The following is a 20,129-nucleotide window of genomic DNA, read 5'->3' as shown; positions in this document are numbered from 1 at the left end:
AAGAGGCAAATAATAACATCACGCTGCATAAGCAATTCATCAGAAATTGGTTTTAAAAAAATGGGAATTTGAGAAAAACAAATACATTCTGTCTTCCCATAGAATCTTTCTAAAACATACATATCAAAGCGTGCAAGCCCATCCCATGTGCTGATTTCTCAATAAGTGGCCGGACACAGATAGTAGCTGTGACACTCTTCCCCACCCTTCAGCAATGACAGAAACACAACGTCATTATGAGGAATCACCTCTCCAAGGGATAACTGCAAGTGTGTTTTGCAATATTAATGCACACTTGAAATCCAGTGGGAACAGCGAGGCAAGCTGACTGTGCAGGGAACAGTGTCTGCTTGTAGCGCACACCTCACCCACCAGCAGCCCCCCGCTGTGGCACCCCTGGGTCCCCCCCAGGCCGGCCAAGTTGGACAGAAGCCTGGCACCAACACCCCCCCACACCCCGAGCCTGCTTAGTCTTGTGTTGATTTCTGGGCCCACTAGGAATCAGAAGGGAGATTTTGCCTTTGTGAGTCAAAGAAACATGAGCTACAACACTGTTTTATGACACATGGAAGGGATTCAGTGAAGCTCAGTCTGGCTTAGAGTGGGGCAGGGGGGGTGAGGGCAAGCTCTGTCACTCACTGAGAGAAGGACTTCAGAAAGTTGCTTAAACTTTCAGAGTCTCCACTTTCTCCCCTGTAAAGTGAGGATATTAGTATCTATCACCCATCTCGTAGGATTATTGGAATCGGTGAAAAAAACATGATTAGCATTTAGCCCAGAACAAGCTTCCAGTAAATACTGACAGCTCTCATCATTATAAGTATTTTACAAAGCTAGACGTCTAAAGCACAATAAATTATAAAAGCACAAAATTTGTTTCCAAGTACACACCAGAGTCAGTTTATTGTAACTTTTCAAGTAAAGTTTCTACAAGGCTCAAAGTTAGCATGTGATCCGTGATTAATTCAAAAGGTAAAAATTATCAGAAGTCACCTTATTTCCATTCTGGGTTGAAAAAAAAAAAGAAAGAAAGAAAGAAAGTCTATAGATTCCATCAGACTTACTGTTAGAAATATTTTTATTCATTAGACCCAGGGCCTGTTTTAGAGTTTAAGCCTAAAAAGAAAAGCACTGCATTCAGGAAGATGAAGCAAGTAATTCCTTTAAATAGTAAGAACTTGCAAATTTAAATATACCTCAAATGGACCTCAAATGGTAAAAAGAAAAGAAACCCAGTTTATAAATTTCATTTTCCACCTTAACATGTAGAAAGGCAAAAAAAAAAAAAAAAAAAAACATAATTTTATCTTATTTCTTTCCAGTGTTTAAATATCCTTCATTTTCTTGGAGTTGGTAGGAATAAAAGTTTCATACACTTTTGTTTTCATTCCATATGTAGAAATTATCTAAGTGTTAACACAAGATTTGTTTCTATCCTTCTTAGAGGAGAAAAAGGAACCTTAGATGTATTGTATCTTGATAGACCATGTATTTTATTATTTGAAAATAAACAATAATCAAGTTTCTCTGGGGGGAAATGACGGCTAAAATTGGAGGAGTTCATGTAATCGGTGAAAAAATGGAATAGAAAGGAAATAGAAATATTTCTCATGCATACGTTTGATTCCTGACAGTTGAGTGTGGTAAATCCTGGAAACAGAAAATTATCCATTATTAGTGATACTCGTTTCAAAACTACTTTTTGGAAAAATTACACTGAGCTGCTTGAGATTCCACCAAATAACATAACTGAAGTATATCCTTTGAAATTTTGGCCATTAGTTGTATGTATACAAATACTGAATGCAACTGATGCCATAATTCTAATATTTTTATTTCCAGTATAAATCTAGGAGGGTTAAAATGTGCCTCTGTCTCAGATTTTATTTTTCTCAAGCCGGAATGCACAAAAAAAGCACCAGAACCAGAAATAAAGACTGATTTCAAGGGAGTCCCTGGCTGCCATTCTAAAATTCTTGATTGGGCAAGGAGAGAATTTGACCCCAAAATAAAGCAGGATCACAGGGAAAAGGAAGTGGCAATGCCTATTCACATTTCTGGGCCACTGCCCACTAATGGGGCCCATGCCAGAGAGGAGTCTGGCATTCTGCACACGGCATGCTGCCCATCCAAGCCTCTACTGGAGAAAGCAGGGGAAAAGCTCTGCACAGATTGGTTCTTTGAAACTTTGGGTATATGGAAAAAAGAAAAAAAAAAAAAGAGCTTTGCCACTTGGCTCGTGAACCAAGAAACAGAGCTGGACAGGGGAAGGAGTTTCTGTATCTTTCCTGGTAAACGTTTAGAGCAGAGCAGTACTGAATTTACAATGAAAAGACAGGTCTAAAAAAATGTGCACACATACCCACAAGACAATGCTGGGATGCAAAAGGAAAAAACATTTGAAAAGAAGAAAGTTATTTTACAACTTAGCACACCCAGCATACTTTTGCACCATAAGCCTCTGAAATACCACGTGAAAATTGTTAGTCTTCTCCATGAGTTAGACTGGGTCATGATCACAAGATTTTACTATCAGTGGCATAGGAAACTAAAATTTTAAATTGTCCCGGTATGGAGGTTTTGTGGCAGGTAGAGTTCTAAACTTCTGCAGGACTTTCAAACATGTCAAAAGGAAAATCGTAAGATTCCACGGGCAGTTTTCAAGTCCACATCATGCTTTAATTACAAAAAAAAAAAAAAAAAAAAAAAAAATGATGATACTTCATGTAACTATGAACACTGTACAAACATCACAGACATCACTGAAATACTCCATAATTATAACAAGATTGCTTTTATTTAGTCCATCAACACACTCATGGCTTTCTTTTCTAAAAAATGTGTCCCTCTGAAGATGCTTAGTAACTACCTGTGCAGTAGAAGGTAACTGGTCATTCTTGAGTAAGTTTCAAATGTGCTTTTTCGTGGGAACTAACACAATCCTTAGTTGCTCCTGCTCCAAGTTAGCAATATTTCAGAAAGCACATGGTAAGAATGGCACCTTCAAGCGTTACTCTGGACATAAATCTCTACTTTCAATAGTTTATGGCACATACACTATGTTCCATAGAAGAATATGATGCACACAAAAAGGGGAGGGGGGGCATGTTTAATTTTCTTACTTGAAAACAAAGCCTTCTTTTCAAACCAAAATAAGTTATGTTTTTTCCACAGTATATCTAAGTGATTTTCACTGAGGATTATCTGAGTGATTTTTGCAATATTCAAATAAAGTACTGAGTCAACCAAACACTGAAGAACAAAAAGCAAAAATAATAAAGTAAAACAACACAGACGTCATCTCAAGCTGCTGAGTTGTAAATAAGAAGCTAGATTGGTCTTGTCCTGTGCCACTATATCCAACACTGCACATGCAGTGATGAGTTTTGTTACTATCTGAAATCTTCAGGTTCTGAGCATTAGGGACAGCAATGATAAAAAGAAAATTACCTTCTTGAGATTAAGAGCTTAAACTTTGGATCGTGCACATATAACAAATCTGTTCCCAGAGATCACACCCCTTTTTCATAGCAATCATCCTAAAATCTGAAGTCGGAATAACCATACATCTCAAAGATTTTAATTTATGATATACAGCAGCAGATACTTTTTCATAAGATGGAAGTTTTGTATTGGGTCTCTTTGGTATGAAATTCTGAATTCCTGTCTCATAAACTGACTTTTAAAAGAATGTATGTTTATCCACACTTGTAATCTGCCAAATGTTAAATTAAACGCACATTTAATATAATTAAAGGCAAAGATGTCGAATCCTGACAGGTAAATTTTTCTGGAGCGTTTGTCTCTGTCCCTCACCTGTTAAAAGATCACACACTGCGTCTGCTCTGATAATAACCTGATGAATGAGGTTCTCTCATCGCCAGTGTACCAACAGCTACCTCATCCTCCACAAAGGTCAGCTGCAAGCTGGCCTAAACATAACTATTCCTTTAAGTCTAATTAACACAGAGACATTCTACTTCTGGAATTGGAAATAAATGTTTCCAGAAACTTCAAGTTACTTAATAAAGGAATTTTACAAAGTTGCTGTCCTAGCCTACCTTTGGCTTACATTCATTTTAATAGATCTAAGATTTATCAGTACAACATGCCCAAACGTCACAAAAACACACACTGAACACTCCAGAAGTAAACAAACAAAAGTGGGTGAACCTCTGTGTCCATCAACGGTACCTGAGCCATAAGTTACTCTGGAAACACCCCTACATATAAAAACCACTTCTACTCATAATAGCTGATAGATACAAAAAGTTTCTAAAGATCTATCAAGAGCAAAGGAAAACATATTCATCCCCCTATTTTATGTGTCTGTGTGCAGTGCTCTGCAATTATTAGTTTGCAAAGGAATTATTTTATTAAAATTAAATACTCTACTTCTAAGACGTAACAATTCCAGATCTCTGAGGTCCTTTAAACATGATCTTTTAGCCTTATCAAAGCAAGCAATGAATGTTCCTCGTCCTTTGTTTTTTGTTCTGCATCTGCATTAGCATGGCTGCTAATTATATTAGCCTGGTGGCACATAAAGTCGGAATGGGGAAAAAAATCACATGATTGTTATAGAACATCCTTAAGATTCGAATGGAGACTTGCTTAGGCTGAACATTCCTGTATCACAACTGCCTCTGTTTTGTTAGGGAACTTCACTTTGATTCAGAATTTCTGTTCCATAAGAGATGGAGCACTTCTCCGATACACACCGTCCCATATGTGCACACACATGAACAAAACACACACAGAGAAATCTTGAGCCTTATCGTGCCACTTTGTATATTTAGCTTATTTGTATACTTAGGTTTCTCCAAAATTGCTAAGTTCTTGAGAAGTTTGTGTTCATCACACAAAATGCCACATAGATCTAATGCCTACACAACCGCCACCATAAAGCCCTACTGCGCTAAATGACTTAAAGTTAAATCACATTTTAAAATTTTCAAACTGAAAATAGCATGAGAATACTTACCCACCCACTCATTCTCACAGTTTTATGCTTTTACACAGTGAATCAGCAAATGTGTTCTTTTCTGAATCATATATGAACATAGGAATGTTAAAAAAAAAAAAAAACACTTATACAATTGGGCTTACTTGGCCTAACCACTGGTTTAACAAAGTAAACTCTCCCATTGTTCGGGTTAGCTTTCTCCTTAGCAGTCAAAGTCCTTTATTGCGCAACTTAAGCGTGTAGCAAAAAAGAAACTGCTTTACACTCACTGCAAAAATATTACATTCTTAAAACGGTATTTACAGTTCCACCTTCTTTTTCTTACAACCAAGTGCCAAGGTGGGAAAGCCTAAGTAATTCACAGATCCACCTAGGCATCTTGAGATAACTTTCCTGGGGAAGAAAAACACCCCAAGACAATATGCAACCAAAAAGCACGGGCTTCAGCTAAATAGTAAGCAACAACAACAACAACAAACAGTCTTGGGGATCAAGACAACTGATGAACAATGAGGACCCCCTAAGGAATTCTTCTACCAGTCTCAACAGCAAATCCTTGCTCTTCTGAACACTTTCCTGGTGGGGGTCTCGGCAATCCCCTTCGGTCTGGGGGTCCTTTCAGCCTTTATGAAACAATTGTTGGAAACGGGGGTGGCTTTGCAGATTAATTCATACTCTCCAAGGAACGCTATTTGCCAGCAGGAGGGAGCAAGCACTCCCTAACCTCAAATTAACCACTTGGAGTGGTACATGCCTCACCTCTGAACTACCCCCCCCCGCCCCCCGCCTCTCCTATTGCCCTTAGAGCATTTAAATTCAGAGACCTGACGTGTTCCATTACCGGCTCCTTGCCTCTTTGCAAACACACAGCATTCCTCAAAAAGTACATAGGGTTCTCCATCCTATAGGATCAGAGACAACGTTATCTGTTTCAGGAGCGGTTACATACATCGTGGAGGAAGATACAATGCTTTCCTTTAGTTCAGTGTATTTGTGATTTAAAGGCCACCGGTTCGGTTCACGGCAGTGGCGTTACCGAGTCCGTCCGAGTTATTTCCCTTCAATCTACACACTTTTACAACTCAGCGTGGCCGCTGGGTCGGGCTGCTGTGGAGACACCACCTGCCCTGCGCAGTGGTCTTGCGAGGGCGTTAGTTGGATAAGGGAATTATCTTCCTTGAAACATCACACATGGCAACGGAGGAAAAGGTACCGCCGGGGGGTTAGCCGGCGGGAGGAAAGTCAAAAATTATTCCGTGTCTCTTCCAACACCTGTGCAGTAGACCGTCTGCGGCAGGCACGCGGTTACAGGAGCAGGAATGCACACCGCGCAGGCACGAGAGACCGAGCTCGGGAGATCCCAGACAAGTTTAACCCGCACCTGCCAAACTGCGTTGGGAGGAGCGGAAACGGGGGGGGGGGGGGGGGGGTCCCGCACCCCGCGCCCGTCCCCGCGGTCCGGTGCAGCACGGCCGGCCGCTACCTGTGTCACCTGCCCTCCTGTATTTCCCCTCCCAGCGCGGCCGGCGGCGGAGCCTCCCGTGCAGGGCTCCCGGGGCCCGGAGGCGCGCCGCCCGAGGGGAGGACCCGAGTGTCACTTACCAGTTGCATGCCACAGATGAAGATGAGCGTGCACCTGCCGCTGCAATAACCCATGGTTTCCGAGACCCCTGCCGCCGCCGCACTGTCCCACGGCGGCCACCGTCGAGCCCCCACTGTATCCAATCAGATCGCGGGGAAGGGCAGGCGCACCTGCCGGGGGCTCGGGGGCTCCGGGCCGCCGCCGCCGCCGCCGCCGCCGCTGCCGCTGCTGCTGCCGCTGCTGCCCGCGTCCTGGGGGGGGACAGGCATTAGGACCTGCAGGCGCGGCGGCGGCGGCGGCGGCGGCAGCTCCAGCTCCAGCTCCGGCTCCGGCTCCGGCTCCAGCCGCGCCCGCCGCACCTCCGTCCGCCCGCTCGCCGCACGCGCCGCGCCGCGCCCGGGCCCGCAGGGGCAGCAGCCGCAGCCTCGGAGCGCCGCCGCGCCCACGGGCATCTGGCCGCCCAGGGGCGCCCCCGCCGCTCCCCGCGCCCGCTCGCCCCGCGCGCTCGGCGGCGGCTCCGGGGGCGGCAGGAGCGCGCGCCCCCGCCCCTCCCCCTCCCCCTCCCCTCCCCGCCCCTCCCCCTCCCGCCCCTCCCGCCGCCGCTCGGCGCCCGGGCTCCGCGCTCCCTCCCGCTGCGAGACGCCGGGGCCGCCGCGCGCCCCTCCCCGCGCCCGCGGAGCCGCTCCCGACACCGAAACTTCTGGCCGGGCTGCCGCCGAGGGCGCAGGGGGACGCGGAGGGGCGCGGGGGGCGCGGGGGGCGCCGGTCCCGCTCCCGCCGCCGAGCCCGAGGCGCCCGCGAAGTGTGCGCAGCCGGGGGTCCGCGGAGACGGGATGGAGACGGGGGTTAGAGACGCGCCGCTGCGGGAGGGAGGGGGAGGGGGCGGGGGTGCAGCCGCGCCGTCCCGGCCGCTCGGGGAGCCCCGGGGGGTGACCCGGGCGGGCACGGGGATGCTGCCGGGGACTCGGGGACCCCCCGCGGGCGGCCGCGCGGCTGCTTCCCACTGTTTCCGCGCCAGAAATCAGAGCCTCCGGAGCCGACCCCGGCCCTCGGCCTCCGCGGCCCGCGCCCGCCGGGAGGGAGTCGTGCAGGCGCTCCCGGGGCCCGCCTGAGCCGCGCGCCGAGCCCCGCTCCGGAGCCCGCTGCTGCCACCTGCGGGCGGAAGCCTGAAGGGCGAAGCGCTCCGTCCAGGTGGCGCCCGCACCCCGGGTCCCGGGTCCCGGGGTCCCGGGGTCTCGGGGTGCAGGCGGGACTGCGGGGTGCACTTTGCCTCGGAGCCCCCGGCAGCCGGCTGGCGGCGCGGCTACCCACTGGCCTTGCCAGGTGCACCTGCGCCGGGGAGCCGAGCGGCTGCAACGAGGAGCTGAGACTGAGAAGAAAGGAGCAAAGGCCACCGAGCGAGCGGGCCGGCCCCGCACTCCCCACTCCCCTTGGGGTGAAGGATGAAACCGCGCCGGGCCGAGCTTCCCACAGCTAACGGGATCTGGCCTTCTGATGAACCGGCCTCTGTGTAGGGTAGCGCTCTCCAGCCTGGGAACCACAAAGGAGGGATCCCAAATGAGTCTTCCTTTAGATAAATGTCAGGACCTATCGGAACGACTGAATACAAAGAAACTGAAGAGGGCATCGAAACCCGGCCCTGAATTTTCAGAAAGGACTCGTCAGTCGTCGAAAGCCAAAAAAAGGGGACTCGATTTGCCAAATTGCTGAAATGCAGATACTTTATTAGCGTAATGGAAACGCCCGCTTTGAATCACCCTCTTCTTGTAAATGGGCTTTTCTCAGAAAAGTGTCTTCCAAGGTTTAATGGAATTAAGAGAACCCGATCTATGTTCCTACTCACTGCCAGACCTGGTAGGTAGTAGCTGCCCCACACTCCTTGGTAAAACTAAGCCAGGGGTGTGTAGTGCAGATGGTTCTTTAGGTTGTCACTGTTTTTGTCTTTACACGCACGTTCAGCTGCCTGAGTAGCTGCTGGGGATGCAGGCATTTTGCACTGCCCAACCAAAAGCTGTCGAGTTGATGTTCAGTATTGAAGAAGCTCCTGCCATTTAGGGGGAAAAGCTCTGTATTGCCTTTCTAAGTTCATACTGGCAACAATGCAGGTGGGTCCCGCGACCACGCAGGTGGTTCTGCAACCACCAACAGCCTGAGTGGTGTTTAGACTATGGACAGGTTAAAGGAAAGCAGATACAAGTACAGTGTTGGACATTTATTGTGCGCCCCTGCTACTTCACTGCTTGCTACACTTGCATCCCCCCATTCATTATTCACAAGAAACCCATGAGTTAGTGAGAAGCTGACTCTCGGCGCCCTTGCCCGTAGTCCCTGAGCACTTGCCTTTCAGTGCGTGCCCGCCTTCTTTCTTCAAGCACCTGGGACTGTATCTGTCTACAGGCTCCTTCTAGCCACCATTGGAGGTGCTTGACTCCGGAGTGAACAGCTGTGAGAACGATTCTTGTCCAATAATGGCTGGGAGTCGGTGGATCGGTACCCCAACTTCTCAACCCAGAGATGGGAAATCCTGAGACATGCTGTAGTCTGCGTCATCAGCTTCCCCACAAGGATGGAGCCCACAATGCCCGTGGTTCACCCTATTAGTTCAGTCGTGCACCCAGAATTAGCTTCCTCCCCTCCCTGCCTCATTTCTCTTCTTTCCCAGTACTTCCTGGGATCACCTCCAAACTAAATCACTCAGATCCTTGTGTCAGGGCTGCATCTTGAGAAGCCCAACATAAGGCAAATTTGCGAGGGCTTTTATTCCTAATCTGGCATCATAGGCACATTATCCTCAGAGGAGTGAACCAGTTACATTTATAGTGTCGAACATTTATTGTGTGCACCTACTACTTTATGCTACACTCGCATCGTCTCATTCCTCACTCACAAGAAGCCCATGATGTCTGTGGGACATCAAAATTCACTCTTCTAACCACTGTGCTATACGGTGTTGATATTTTGCTGTACTTCTTCATCATGCTTTTGGAATTCCATACAGAAATGATGCCTTAAAAATACTTTGGAGAATGAGCACACATATTTTATCTCTTTTCCCAGCTTTATTGAGATCAGATTTTGCTATCTTTAAGTTCACCTTGCATCCTTTAGATACAGTACAGGTGAAGCCTGACTTATGAAAAGGTACCTAGATCGGGCTACAGTTCCATTCCCCACAGTGGCTATGTGCTTTCTGTTGCATTTCCTATTATCCTTGGAGCCTTAGGGGAAAAGACTAGAGAGAGAATCCCAATTGTCCCATTGAAGCGCATGAAGGAGAGAGATTTCTCAAGCTGGAACGTCCATTGCACTTTCATTTAGAAATAGTCATACACTGGTCAGCTATAGAAGGCTTTCCTTGACTAGTCTTCCTTGACTAGTCTGGTGATAGAACTATTATTAAGCGTCTTGTTTCTGCGGGGAGAATGTGTTACACATCACACAGCACCATCTGACTGACCTTGACATCTTCCTTTAAAGTATTTTCAAGGTTATCCCCCCCCCCCATTATCTCATTTATCTCTCAGAACCATTCATGGAATTCAGTAGGTACACAGCCACAAAGTTGCTGTCTGCTCAACATCCAATCATTTGACAAGAGCAGGAACTTAAGTCTGGCCCTGTCACACCACTGAGCAGTTTTATCTGACTTTTACTCTGTTCATTATAGTTTAAAAAACAGGATGGCAGCAGTTAACTTTACAATCACAAACCAACAAAACTGATTCATTGACTATGATATACAAACGTGATATGCAAAACGTGACATATTTTTGTTCTTGTTTGGGAAAAAATAGGGGGGATCCCTGGATGGCTCAGCGGTTTAGCACCTGCCTTCGGCCCAGGGTGTGGTCCTGGAGACCCCGGGGTGGAGTCCCACATCGGGCTCCCTGCATGGAGCCTGCTTCTCCCTCTGCCTCTCTCTCTGGGTGTCTCTCATGAATAAATGAATAAAATATTTATAAAAAGGGAAAAAATAGTATTTTCGAAATAAATTTTATAAAGAAAAGAATCAGGGGTGCCTGGGTGGCTCTGTCAATTAAGTGTCGAACTCTTGGTTTTGGCTCAGGTCTGGATCTCAGAGTAGGGGGATTGAGTCCTGCCTTGGGCTCTGGGCTCAGAGCAGTTTGCTTGAGATTTTCTCATTCCCTCTTCCTCTTTGCCCCTCTCCCTGCTTGCTTGCTCTCTCTCTCTCTCTCAATCAAAAATAAATATTTTTAAAGAAGGTGAATAGAAAAAGATAATAATCACCCGTAGTCCTTCTACCCAGAGATAACCTGTCACTTTTGCACAAACCAGTTTTTTGTAAAAATGGGATTATATCATCCATAATATATTTTAATCTGCTTTTTCTTTTCACTTAATAGATCAACAACATATGTCCAACTCATTAATTATTAAGCTTATGAATTCTACAGCCCATTTAATTTCATATTCCGAACACTGCTGCCTTTTCCCAACGGTGAACCGTAGGCAAATCGCTTAGTCTTCTGTGCCTGGGAATCCTTTCCTATAAGGGGTTAAGGAGTTAGGGGGAGTAATCATGCACATACATTATAGGGTTGTTGGGAGGATTGTTGTAAATGTCAATATAGGAAAAGCTTTCAAAACAGGGCCTGGTGCCTACTTAACATTTTTTAAGGATATTTATCTTTATTCTGCATACAATGGAGCTTTAATCATGGTATAAAATTCTAACGTAAGCAAGTATCCCAATTTTTTTATTCTTATCCATTTCTTAGACCTAGAATTGTTGTGGTGGGCAAAATAATGGCCCCTCAAATATGTCCACACCATAATCCCTAGAACCTGTGCATGTGTTACTTCACATGGTAAAAAGACACTGAACCCAAATTAAGAACTTTGAGATGGGGAGAGTAGCCTGGATTATCCAGGTGGGCCCAGTCTAATTGCTTGAGCCCTTAAGAAGAGAACCTTTGCCGGCTAGTGAAGTGGTGAGAGGCAGGATAATGGAGAAAGTGGATGAAGAAGGTCAGGGAGATGCAAGGTGAGAAGTTCAACCCACTATTGCTGAATTTATAAATGGGCGGAGGGAGAGGGGGGCAAAAGTCAAGGAATCAAAGTGTCCCCTAGAAACAAGGAAGGGTGAGGAAATGGCATGTCTCCTACAGCCTCCAGGAGCAATGCATTCATGCCCCAGCCTACTCTTGTCAGACCTCTCATCTGCTGAACTGCGAGATATTTAATATGTGCTATTTTAAGCCACCAAATTTGGAGTAACATGTTATAACAGCAATAAAAAAAAATCCAGTTTACTTCCACTGCTTCAATATTATTTTCTGGTATTTCAATTTGTAGGCATGTTTTTCTTATGTTAGGATTACTTCCTTTGGATAAATTTCTAGGAGTTATATTTGAGTCAAAGAATGAGCAACAATATGATGCTTTTGATAAATAATACCAAATTTCCTTTCAGGGGTTCTATCAACATAAACCTATAAGACATGCACTTGTCATTTCCCCTTTGCCATTATCAGTAATGGATATTATCATTCTTTTAAAAAAAAAACTTTTCCATCTTCCATTGTAATTTACATTTTTTTAAAGATTATATTTATTTATTCATGAAAGACATAGAGAGAGAAAGAGGGGCAGAGACACAGGCAGAGTGAGAAGCAGGCTCCATGCAGGGAGCCTGACACAGGACTCGATCCCGGGTCTCCAGGATCAGGCCCTGGGGTGAAGATGGTGCTAAACCACTGAGACACCCGGGCTGCCCTACATTTTTTATATAACGATCATTTCTTAAATACCTAGTAAATGTGCTGAGATGGACTATGACCCATAAATATATCACATTATCTCTTGCCTTTCTGTGATGATTTCCTTCACAAGTTCAATTCCATTTCTAATAGTATTATCCAATGACAGATTCTATTCTATGGAACCTTAGCAATGAAAGTCCATTTATCTATTCAACCAAAATGCTGGCCGTTAGGGAAAACACTGAACAGATATTGGTAAATGACAGACTATGCCATCATAAGGATGGGAGCTATAGTTATGATCAATGCCTAACCAGTCATTATTTTTATATTATATATAATTTGGGTTATATACTTCTAAATTAAATTATTTTAATTTGTAATTTATGTAAATTAAACTTATAATATGAAGTAAAATAACACAAATAAGCTGGGATACCATACTCAGTACCTATGTGCAGGTGATCAGTTGCATGCGTTAACTTAATTATTTTTAACATTTCAACCATATTTATTATATTTTAAAGCTTAATATAATTATTTTACAAACGTACTCCCAATTGTAACATTATTTTAGTGAATTATCTCATAGAAAGGCATAGAAATAAAAACATTTGTCGAGATTAGAAAAGCTGTATTGTCATCTTCTGATTTTCCCCTAATTTGTGCTGATTTTTTTTTTTTTTTTTAAGCAAGAAGAATTGGAAAATAGGTGTAAGGACAAGCCTAGTGTTCTAATTGCTGGTATAGGGGCACCTGAGTGGGTCAGTGGGTGAGTATTTGCCTTTGGCTCAGAGTGTGATTGGGGCCCAGGCATCGAGTCCCACATCGGGCTCCCCACAGAGAGCCTGCTTCTCCCTCTGCACTGTGTCTCTGCCTCTCTCTCTCTTTCTGTGTCTCTCATGAATAAATAAATACAATTTTTAAAAAAATAATTGCTGTTGTAACAATCGGCTCCAAATACAAAGGCTTTAAACAATAATTATGCTTGTGGATTCTGTGGGTCAGGAATTCAGAGACAGCACAGAGGGGAAAGTTTTTTCTACACCATCTGGGGCTTCCAGCTGGAAAGACTGAAGGTGTGGCTTCATGGCTCAAGGCAGGGCTCACCCGAAGATTCATTTATTCACAAGTCTGGCACATGGCTGGAATGGGCGTGAGGAGCAGACCTTTGGAGCAGATGTATGGCCTGTACTTGCAGTCTGGCTTCCTCACAGCATGGCTGCTTCAGGGTAGCCTGACTCCTTACCGAGGTCTCCTAGCAGTGGTCCAGCCAGCAAGGCAGAAGCAGGACTGCCTTTTATTAAGCCATCCTCAAAAGTCACCTGGCTCCAGCCGCTTCCTATTTTAAATAAATAATTAATTAATTAATTAATTAATTAATTCTGTAGTTAACATAGAGTGTGTATTATTAGTTTAGTGGTAGAATTTAGTGCTCATCAGTTGCATATAACACCCAGTGCTCATCACATCACGTGCCCTCCTTGATGCCCATCACTCAGTTACCCCAGCCCCGCAGCAACACTGCTTGTTTCCTATAGTTAAGAGGCTCTTATGGTCTGTCTGTCTCCCTCTCTGTTTTTATCTTACTTTTCCTACCCCGTATTCTACTAGCTAAATTACAAGGAAGTTACAAACCCACTCTACCTAGAGGGGGTAAGATTTAGATCCCCACCTGTTCCCAGAGAAACGTCAAAGAAGTAGAGGGCCATGTTTTCAAATCTCTGTTTTAACCATTTAATAATGAAAGGGAATCATAATTAAAGGGAACTTATTGTTTCCTGAACATAAAAAATAAGTAAAAATTAAAATTTAGACATAATGCTATTGTATCAAAATAAAAACGTTACCTTTATACTAATATGTCAGGGAAACCAGCTAATTGAATATAAAAGAAACTGTTACTCTGAATTAACCAGAATGAATATTGATTAATAATAATTAGACTCTGGGTTTCATATGCTGTGGACAAGACAAGTAAAGGGAATATATATTCTATCCATTCAAATGACTTCACATTCTCAAGGGCAAGTTAAAATTTGAGAGTCATTTCCTACAATTATGAAATGAGGAATAGAGTATTTAAAACATTCAACAGAATGAGACTAAACAAATGATTAGTTTTTAGTGAAGCAATAGTAATATGTACTCTACATTTTTTTTCCATGTAATTAAGATTTATTACATAGCTTGAAAGTATCTTTCCAGATAATGTAGTTACTGTAAAGTTTCTTTATTTGCTGTGCTTTCCCCAGTTTATCCTCCTACAACCCTAATAAATACCAATTTAATAGAATATTAGATAGTGACAAAGAGAAATGTTAGGAAAGTAGATGTAGTGTACTTACTTATAATAGGATTAATTCAAAATCCTTACACAGTGGTATGTTTTGAGCTTCTGGAGGGAAGGAAAATAAATCTCTAAACACAGTTGTGTCTTTTTTTATAGTTAAGACATTCAGTAATATAAATATGATATTCTAATCAAATGTTTGTTTTCCCTTTTTGAGAGAGAAGGAATGAATTCTTTAGTGGGATACTGAATTTAAATTGTCCTTTTTAAATCTGGAGGTGGATGAAAGACTTAAGCATTTTGTGTTTATCTTCTTTGGCTGGGAGCTGGAGTCTATATTGAACCTGTAGGTCTGTTCAGGTTCCGTTGTCGATCCTGATACTGTCCAGTAAAGACGATGATTCTAAAATGCTTCTGGTGGGCTTTGCCCGGGTATTTTGTGATAAACACGGGGGTTCTTTGATGCCTTCTGGTGATGATCTCGGGGAGGGGGGCATGGCCAACACTCGCCCACTTCCTGAAGTATTTTTGCTTTCACATATGCCTCTTTGGCAAAAACCACATAAGTGCTAGCTTCGAATCACAATAAAATTCTCATTAGTCATAATACTGTTCAGCCCAACAACCGATTCTCTGTGTGTCACAATGTCATCATCGAATGTCTCCAGACAGCACTGCCAGCCTGACTCAAGAATCCTCTGTGGGACCAGGGGCAATTTCTGGATGCTGTCACATGACTTAGTAGTCCAGAGGACCCTGGAGAACTATATCCAGGCAGTCACTGTCCAGCCACATTAACTTGCCAATTTTACTCTGTTGCTGCTGCCCCATGTTGGAGGTGTCAGCGTGGGGAATGTGACAAATATAATTCTCCTTTGGACTTTGTCCTCAGTCTACACCCACCATTCAGGAATTTCACTTCCACCATAGTAGGTGAGGAAAGGACCACAAAACACCTTTCCCTTTGCTTCTCCTACTTTGCCATTTACCCTGCTTTCCACCAGTCCTCCAGTGGCTTAAAGTGGTGAGTTGCCTTCTCTTCTCCCTGCCAGGATCAGGACTCCCCTTCTTCTTTCTTCTAAGAGAGAAGCTAACAATCGAGAGTGAGGTACAGGGGAAGAGCAGCCAGCAGAAAGGGAGCAAAAATGTTATACCTGTTAACAGCTGCAAGTTGAGTGGAACACATATACTATCTCTAGGAGAAGATGGGGAGACTCTAAAAATCACCAAGGTACAAAGAAAAGTTATTCAGGGTCATAAATCAGTAGAGGTGGGGGCTGAGGGCATGGCAGTTCTGACAAGGGGAAGTTATAGTCACCTGGGTGAGTTGGAAACAGAGTATTTAAACTGGCTCAAGGCTTGGAGGTAGGAACATCACAGACCCAGACTCGGCAAGTAGGTTATTTTAGCTGCAGCATAGGGAGCCCGGGCAATGTTGTTGGAATGGCAGGTCTGAATGTCAGTCTAAAGAGTTTGGACTCTGAGTAACAATGAGGAGCCAATGAGATATTTCAAGCAGAGAAGGGACAAGAACTACCCATCCCACCTCCCCAGAAAGTCACCTTACAGTTGTACATAAAATGGATTAGAAAGAAGCAAGTGTAGATATAGGAAACCACCAAAACTAGAGCCAGAAATCATTGCTCCATGTCGTATGGTATGGCCAAGACATCTAGAAGTCAACTTTTAAGTAATTATATTTAATCAATCAATTTTACCACTCTGCTTTTCTCAGTCCTTCACTAAGGTAAGGTATTTGTGATGGATTTGATGTTCCACAGATCCTTTGGCAAAGAGTTCGATATTCGAATCCTAAAAATAAAAAATACAATTTTCTATCAGTTGTTATAGTCACATATGTATTGCCATGCTCAGATCCAAATATATCATAAGCTTCCTTTCTATATAAAACATGGTACACATTTTTTTGTCTGTCAATAACTTTGTTATGCTTTAAACTTAAACGTATTAAGACATATGAGTATGTGAGTTATACACATAACTTATTGGGCTTTTCTATGTTCCTGTTAAAATGTGACTATTTGAATGAAAAGACAGAAATTAAGTGTATTTATCTGATTGACAATATATAATTAGGTATCAATGTTGGACTAAAGAATACCATTTTTAAAATAATGCATTAGCAAATGTGTTTATGATGTGGGGGGAAAAGCAAAGCAAGGGAAATATTTGTATACTTAATTTAAGACACAATAAAAACTATTGGAAGTTTATAGTTCTTAGAGTTGTTTGTATTCATTCTAGCAGGATTATAGTAATACCAAATTATGACAGACATTTCATGGTTCCCATGAAGATGGAATGCCAAGTGCTTTTTTTCCTCTCTCCTACAGGATTTCAAGATTTGATTGCCCAAGTGACATTTACACTGTCACATACTTTTGTGAAACGCCTTATGTTAATTACAGTTTTCACATTTTGCATGGTGACAAAATTGTCATATTGTCTCATGCTTGAAATCTTTTTAACTAAGGAGTGATTTCTGTAAAGAGGTCTTAAAGGAAAAACTTGTCTTTAACCAAGTAAAAATGAATTTTGGAAAGTGTTTTCTTTTTTTTCTTTGCTAGAGCTAGGGGGAAGTATCATTAGCCCTAAAATGCCTCAGATGTTCAAGTACAAGACCAAAAAAAAAAAAAAAAAAAAAAAAAAGAAAAAAACCAACCAAACAAAACATACTATATTGTTACATATAAAAGCTTAATGAAGTAGACTGGTATTCATGGTCAGTAAAATTAGGTAATTTTAGCGATTAAATATATATAAATATATAGTTCTCAACAGGTCACAGAGTATTTTCAAGGTTACCTGCACAAAAAAATATTCACTATTTCAAATATGTCATATATATGTTACCACAAAATTCATACACCAAGAACATATATTTTGACAAAACTTTTGTTAATATACAGATATTTTGTAAGTATGAACACTGAAGTCTTATTTTCCTTAGTCATATAGAAGCAGAGGACACACCATTGTCCCATCACCATGGCTCACTTTATCTTTCACTTTGTAACAGCCAACTGCAGAGATGTTATATAATATCTGCCACTATCAAAAACATAAGGACCAGTTTTCTGCATGCTCTGAGTTTCTAAAAAACCCAAGAAAATCCAGGAAAAAATAGTAATATTTATTTTAGAAAAGAAAATACTGCCACCAAATTCCTCTAAATAACAAGCTCCTTGTTGTGACCAAGCATCAAATCATTTGTTTTATACCCAACCTTATTTTTCCTTTCCTTCCTCCCTTATTAGTTTCCCTCCTTCCTTCCTTCCATCTTTCCTTCTTTCTTTCTTCTCAAGCTTCATTGGAGGCATTTAACATTAAGTAAATTTAATGTGTTAATTTGATACTCACAATATATTGTGAAATGATTTTTAACTGCTATAGGGTTAGCTAACACCTTCTTTACCTTATATAACTGCCATTTCTTTTTTTGTGGTGAAAATATTTCAGATCCACCTCTTAGCAATTTTCAAGTATATAATATAGTTTTGTCAATTATAATCACCATTGCTCTATGTTAGGTCTCCAAAACATATTCATCTTTTAATTGAAAGTTTGTACCCTTTGGCCAACAGCAGCCCATTTCCCATGCTCTAGCCATTCTACTCCATGTTTCCATTTTAGAGTCTCCATTTGGGTGATGTCATACAGTATTTGTCTTTCTCTTTCTGATTTATTTCTCATAGCATAATACCTTCCAAATTCATCCATGTTCATGTATCTATATGTTTTCTTTACCCATTCATTCATTGACCGACACTTATGTTGTTTTCATATCTTAGATTTTGTGAATAAAGCTACAATGAACATGAGTGTGCAACCATCTCTTAGAAATACTTATTTCATTTCCTTGGGATATATACCGAAGTGGAATTGGGTCATATGATAGTTCTATTCTTATTTTTTTTGAGGAACCAATATGCCCCTTTGTTGTTTATAATGTATTCAACTTTAGACATCTCATTTAATTTTTATAACCCTCTATAACTTTATAATATGGAGACATATTAACATAGTACTTATATGATTGCTGGATAAATTAAATGAAATAATATTAAAAGTTCTAAGACCCCAAGGTAAGTGATTGTTTGTATAGTGTTGCTTGACATTATAAAATTAATTATGGAAAAACACATATTTCCTTTTAAAATTTTTGAATTCCCACTTTCTCTCTCACCCTCTTAGACCCTTGAATTATAATCCCAGACTATTAATAACTTACTGCTACCAATACTTGATAGTGGATTCAGTTCACTTGATCATCATATGCAAAGTTACATCTAAGATGTCTGAAGCTAGAGAGTCATTTTTTTAACCTTTAAAAACTATAAGACTGCTCCATCTGCAAGCGCAGCACTTATCTCCTACTTAGAATCATGCTAACCTAACCATAACACAATATTTGCCATAGGCAAATAAACATAACCTCGTATCCTATGAGGAAGGTTTGTAATATCACTCACAGTCTCTGGAGAAGGTCAGATTCAAGCCAACATCACTCATGCACTATGGATGAAAACATACTAGTAAGGTTTTTCTGAACCCACATAAGCATACAGGATCCTTTCTGGTAGAATTTGCATTGCCAACTGATGCTGGTCTTGTCCATGATTCTGAGTTGCCACAGGTCATTGCATGATTTATGCTTCTTTAGGTTTACACTGCTCAGTGCCCAAATCCAGACCCAGAAAAATGGATAGCCTATTTCAGAGAGGTCTCCATACGTACCACTTCGTGTTTTTATTACAACACCTGCGTTTCTTTCCTAGGACAGTTTGTAGTTAACACTTTTCTTAAGTAAATAGCCACATTAACCCACTTAACTTTAAACAATATGGTTATTTTTAGAGCCTGGAACACCTAGAACTGGATTCATTGTGCTCCTAAACAAAGCACTACTCTCTAGAATTCCTTTCATGATATGGTGACATTCTGCTTATTCACATAGAGTGGCCAGCACCTCGGAGGAGTTTAGCAGAAATTCTAGGGTCTTCAAGTTAGTATTTAGCTGACCAGGGTTGGCAGGTAGTCCTCATTGCTTCATGCATTCCTCACATTAGATACTGGATTAAGGTAAGTGAACACTGGGTATCATCTATGCCCAAAGTGAGATAATTCACCATCCTCTAGTAATTTGATGAGACAGAGATATAAGTTCAGAGAGGATTGTTCTAAATTTGGTTGGTAAAGAACACTGGCAAGAGTCCCTGATCTAGCTAACAAAGATCACAGAAATAATTGATGCTGCTCACACTTGGACATGAGGCTTGAAAGAGAATGGGATGTAATGAGATTTATTTAGTAAAAATCATCTGACAGAGAAATAAAGTCAAGGGGATATTAAGGAGGAACTGTTGGACACAGAAAATGGCCTGAAAGAGCAAAGTCAACATGGTGGTATTGATCCTTTCATAGGGATAAAATTAGATAATGTGTCATAGCTCCTTCTCAGCAAACTTCCATTTACTCTTTCCTAAAATTTATATTGTACAGATTTCTTCATGAACCATCCATTATGATGCTTTGCATAAGTGA

The 20,129-nt window shown here is 42.2% G+C and overlaps 1 protein-coding gene across 3 annotated transcripts in view; it reads right to left on the bottom strand.

Moving 5' to 3' along the window:
• Positions 1-6,769, bottom strand: part of NKAIN2 (sodium/potassium transporting ATPase interacting 2) — a 950,393-nt gene extending 943,624 nt beyond the window's left edge. For all 3 annotated transcript variants that reach the window (XM_038526700.1, XM_038526701.1, XM_038526702.1), the window contains exon 1: positions 6,569-6,769. In XM_038526700.1, the coding sequence (XP_038382628.1) occupies positions 6,569-6,622 (54 nt within the window). In that variant the 5' untranslated portion in view covers positions 6,623-6,769. The remainder of the gene's footprint in view (positions 1-6,568) is intronic.
• Positions 6,770-20,129: the final 13,360 nt, after the last annotated feature.

The sequence above is a fragment of the Canis lupus genome, chromosome 1 (assembly GCF_011100685.1).
Source record: "Canis lupus familiaris isolate Mischka breed German Shepherd chromosome 1, alternate assembly UU_Cfam_GSD_1.0, whole genome shotgun sequence".
Taxonomy (NCBI): domain Eukaryota; kingdom Metazoa; phylum Chordata; class Mammalia; order Carnivora; family Canidae; genus Canis; species Canis lupus.
The sequence above is the reverse complement of the archived record's forward strand: the minus strand, read 5'-3'. Positions and strand labels throughout refer to the sequence as shown.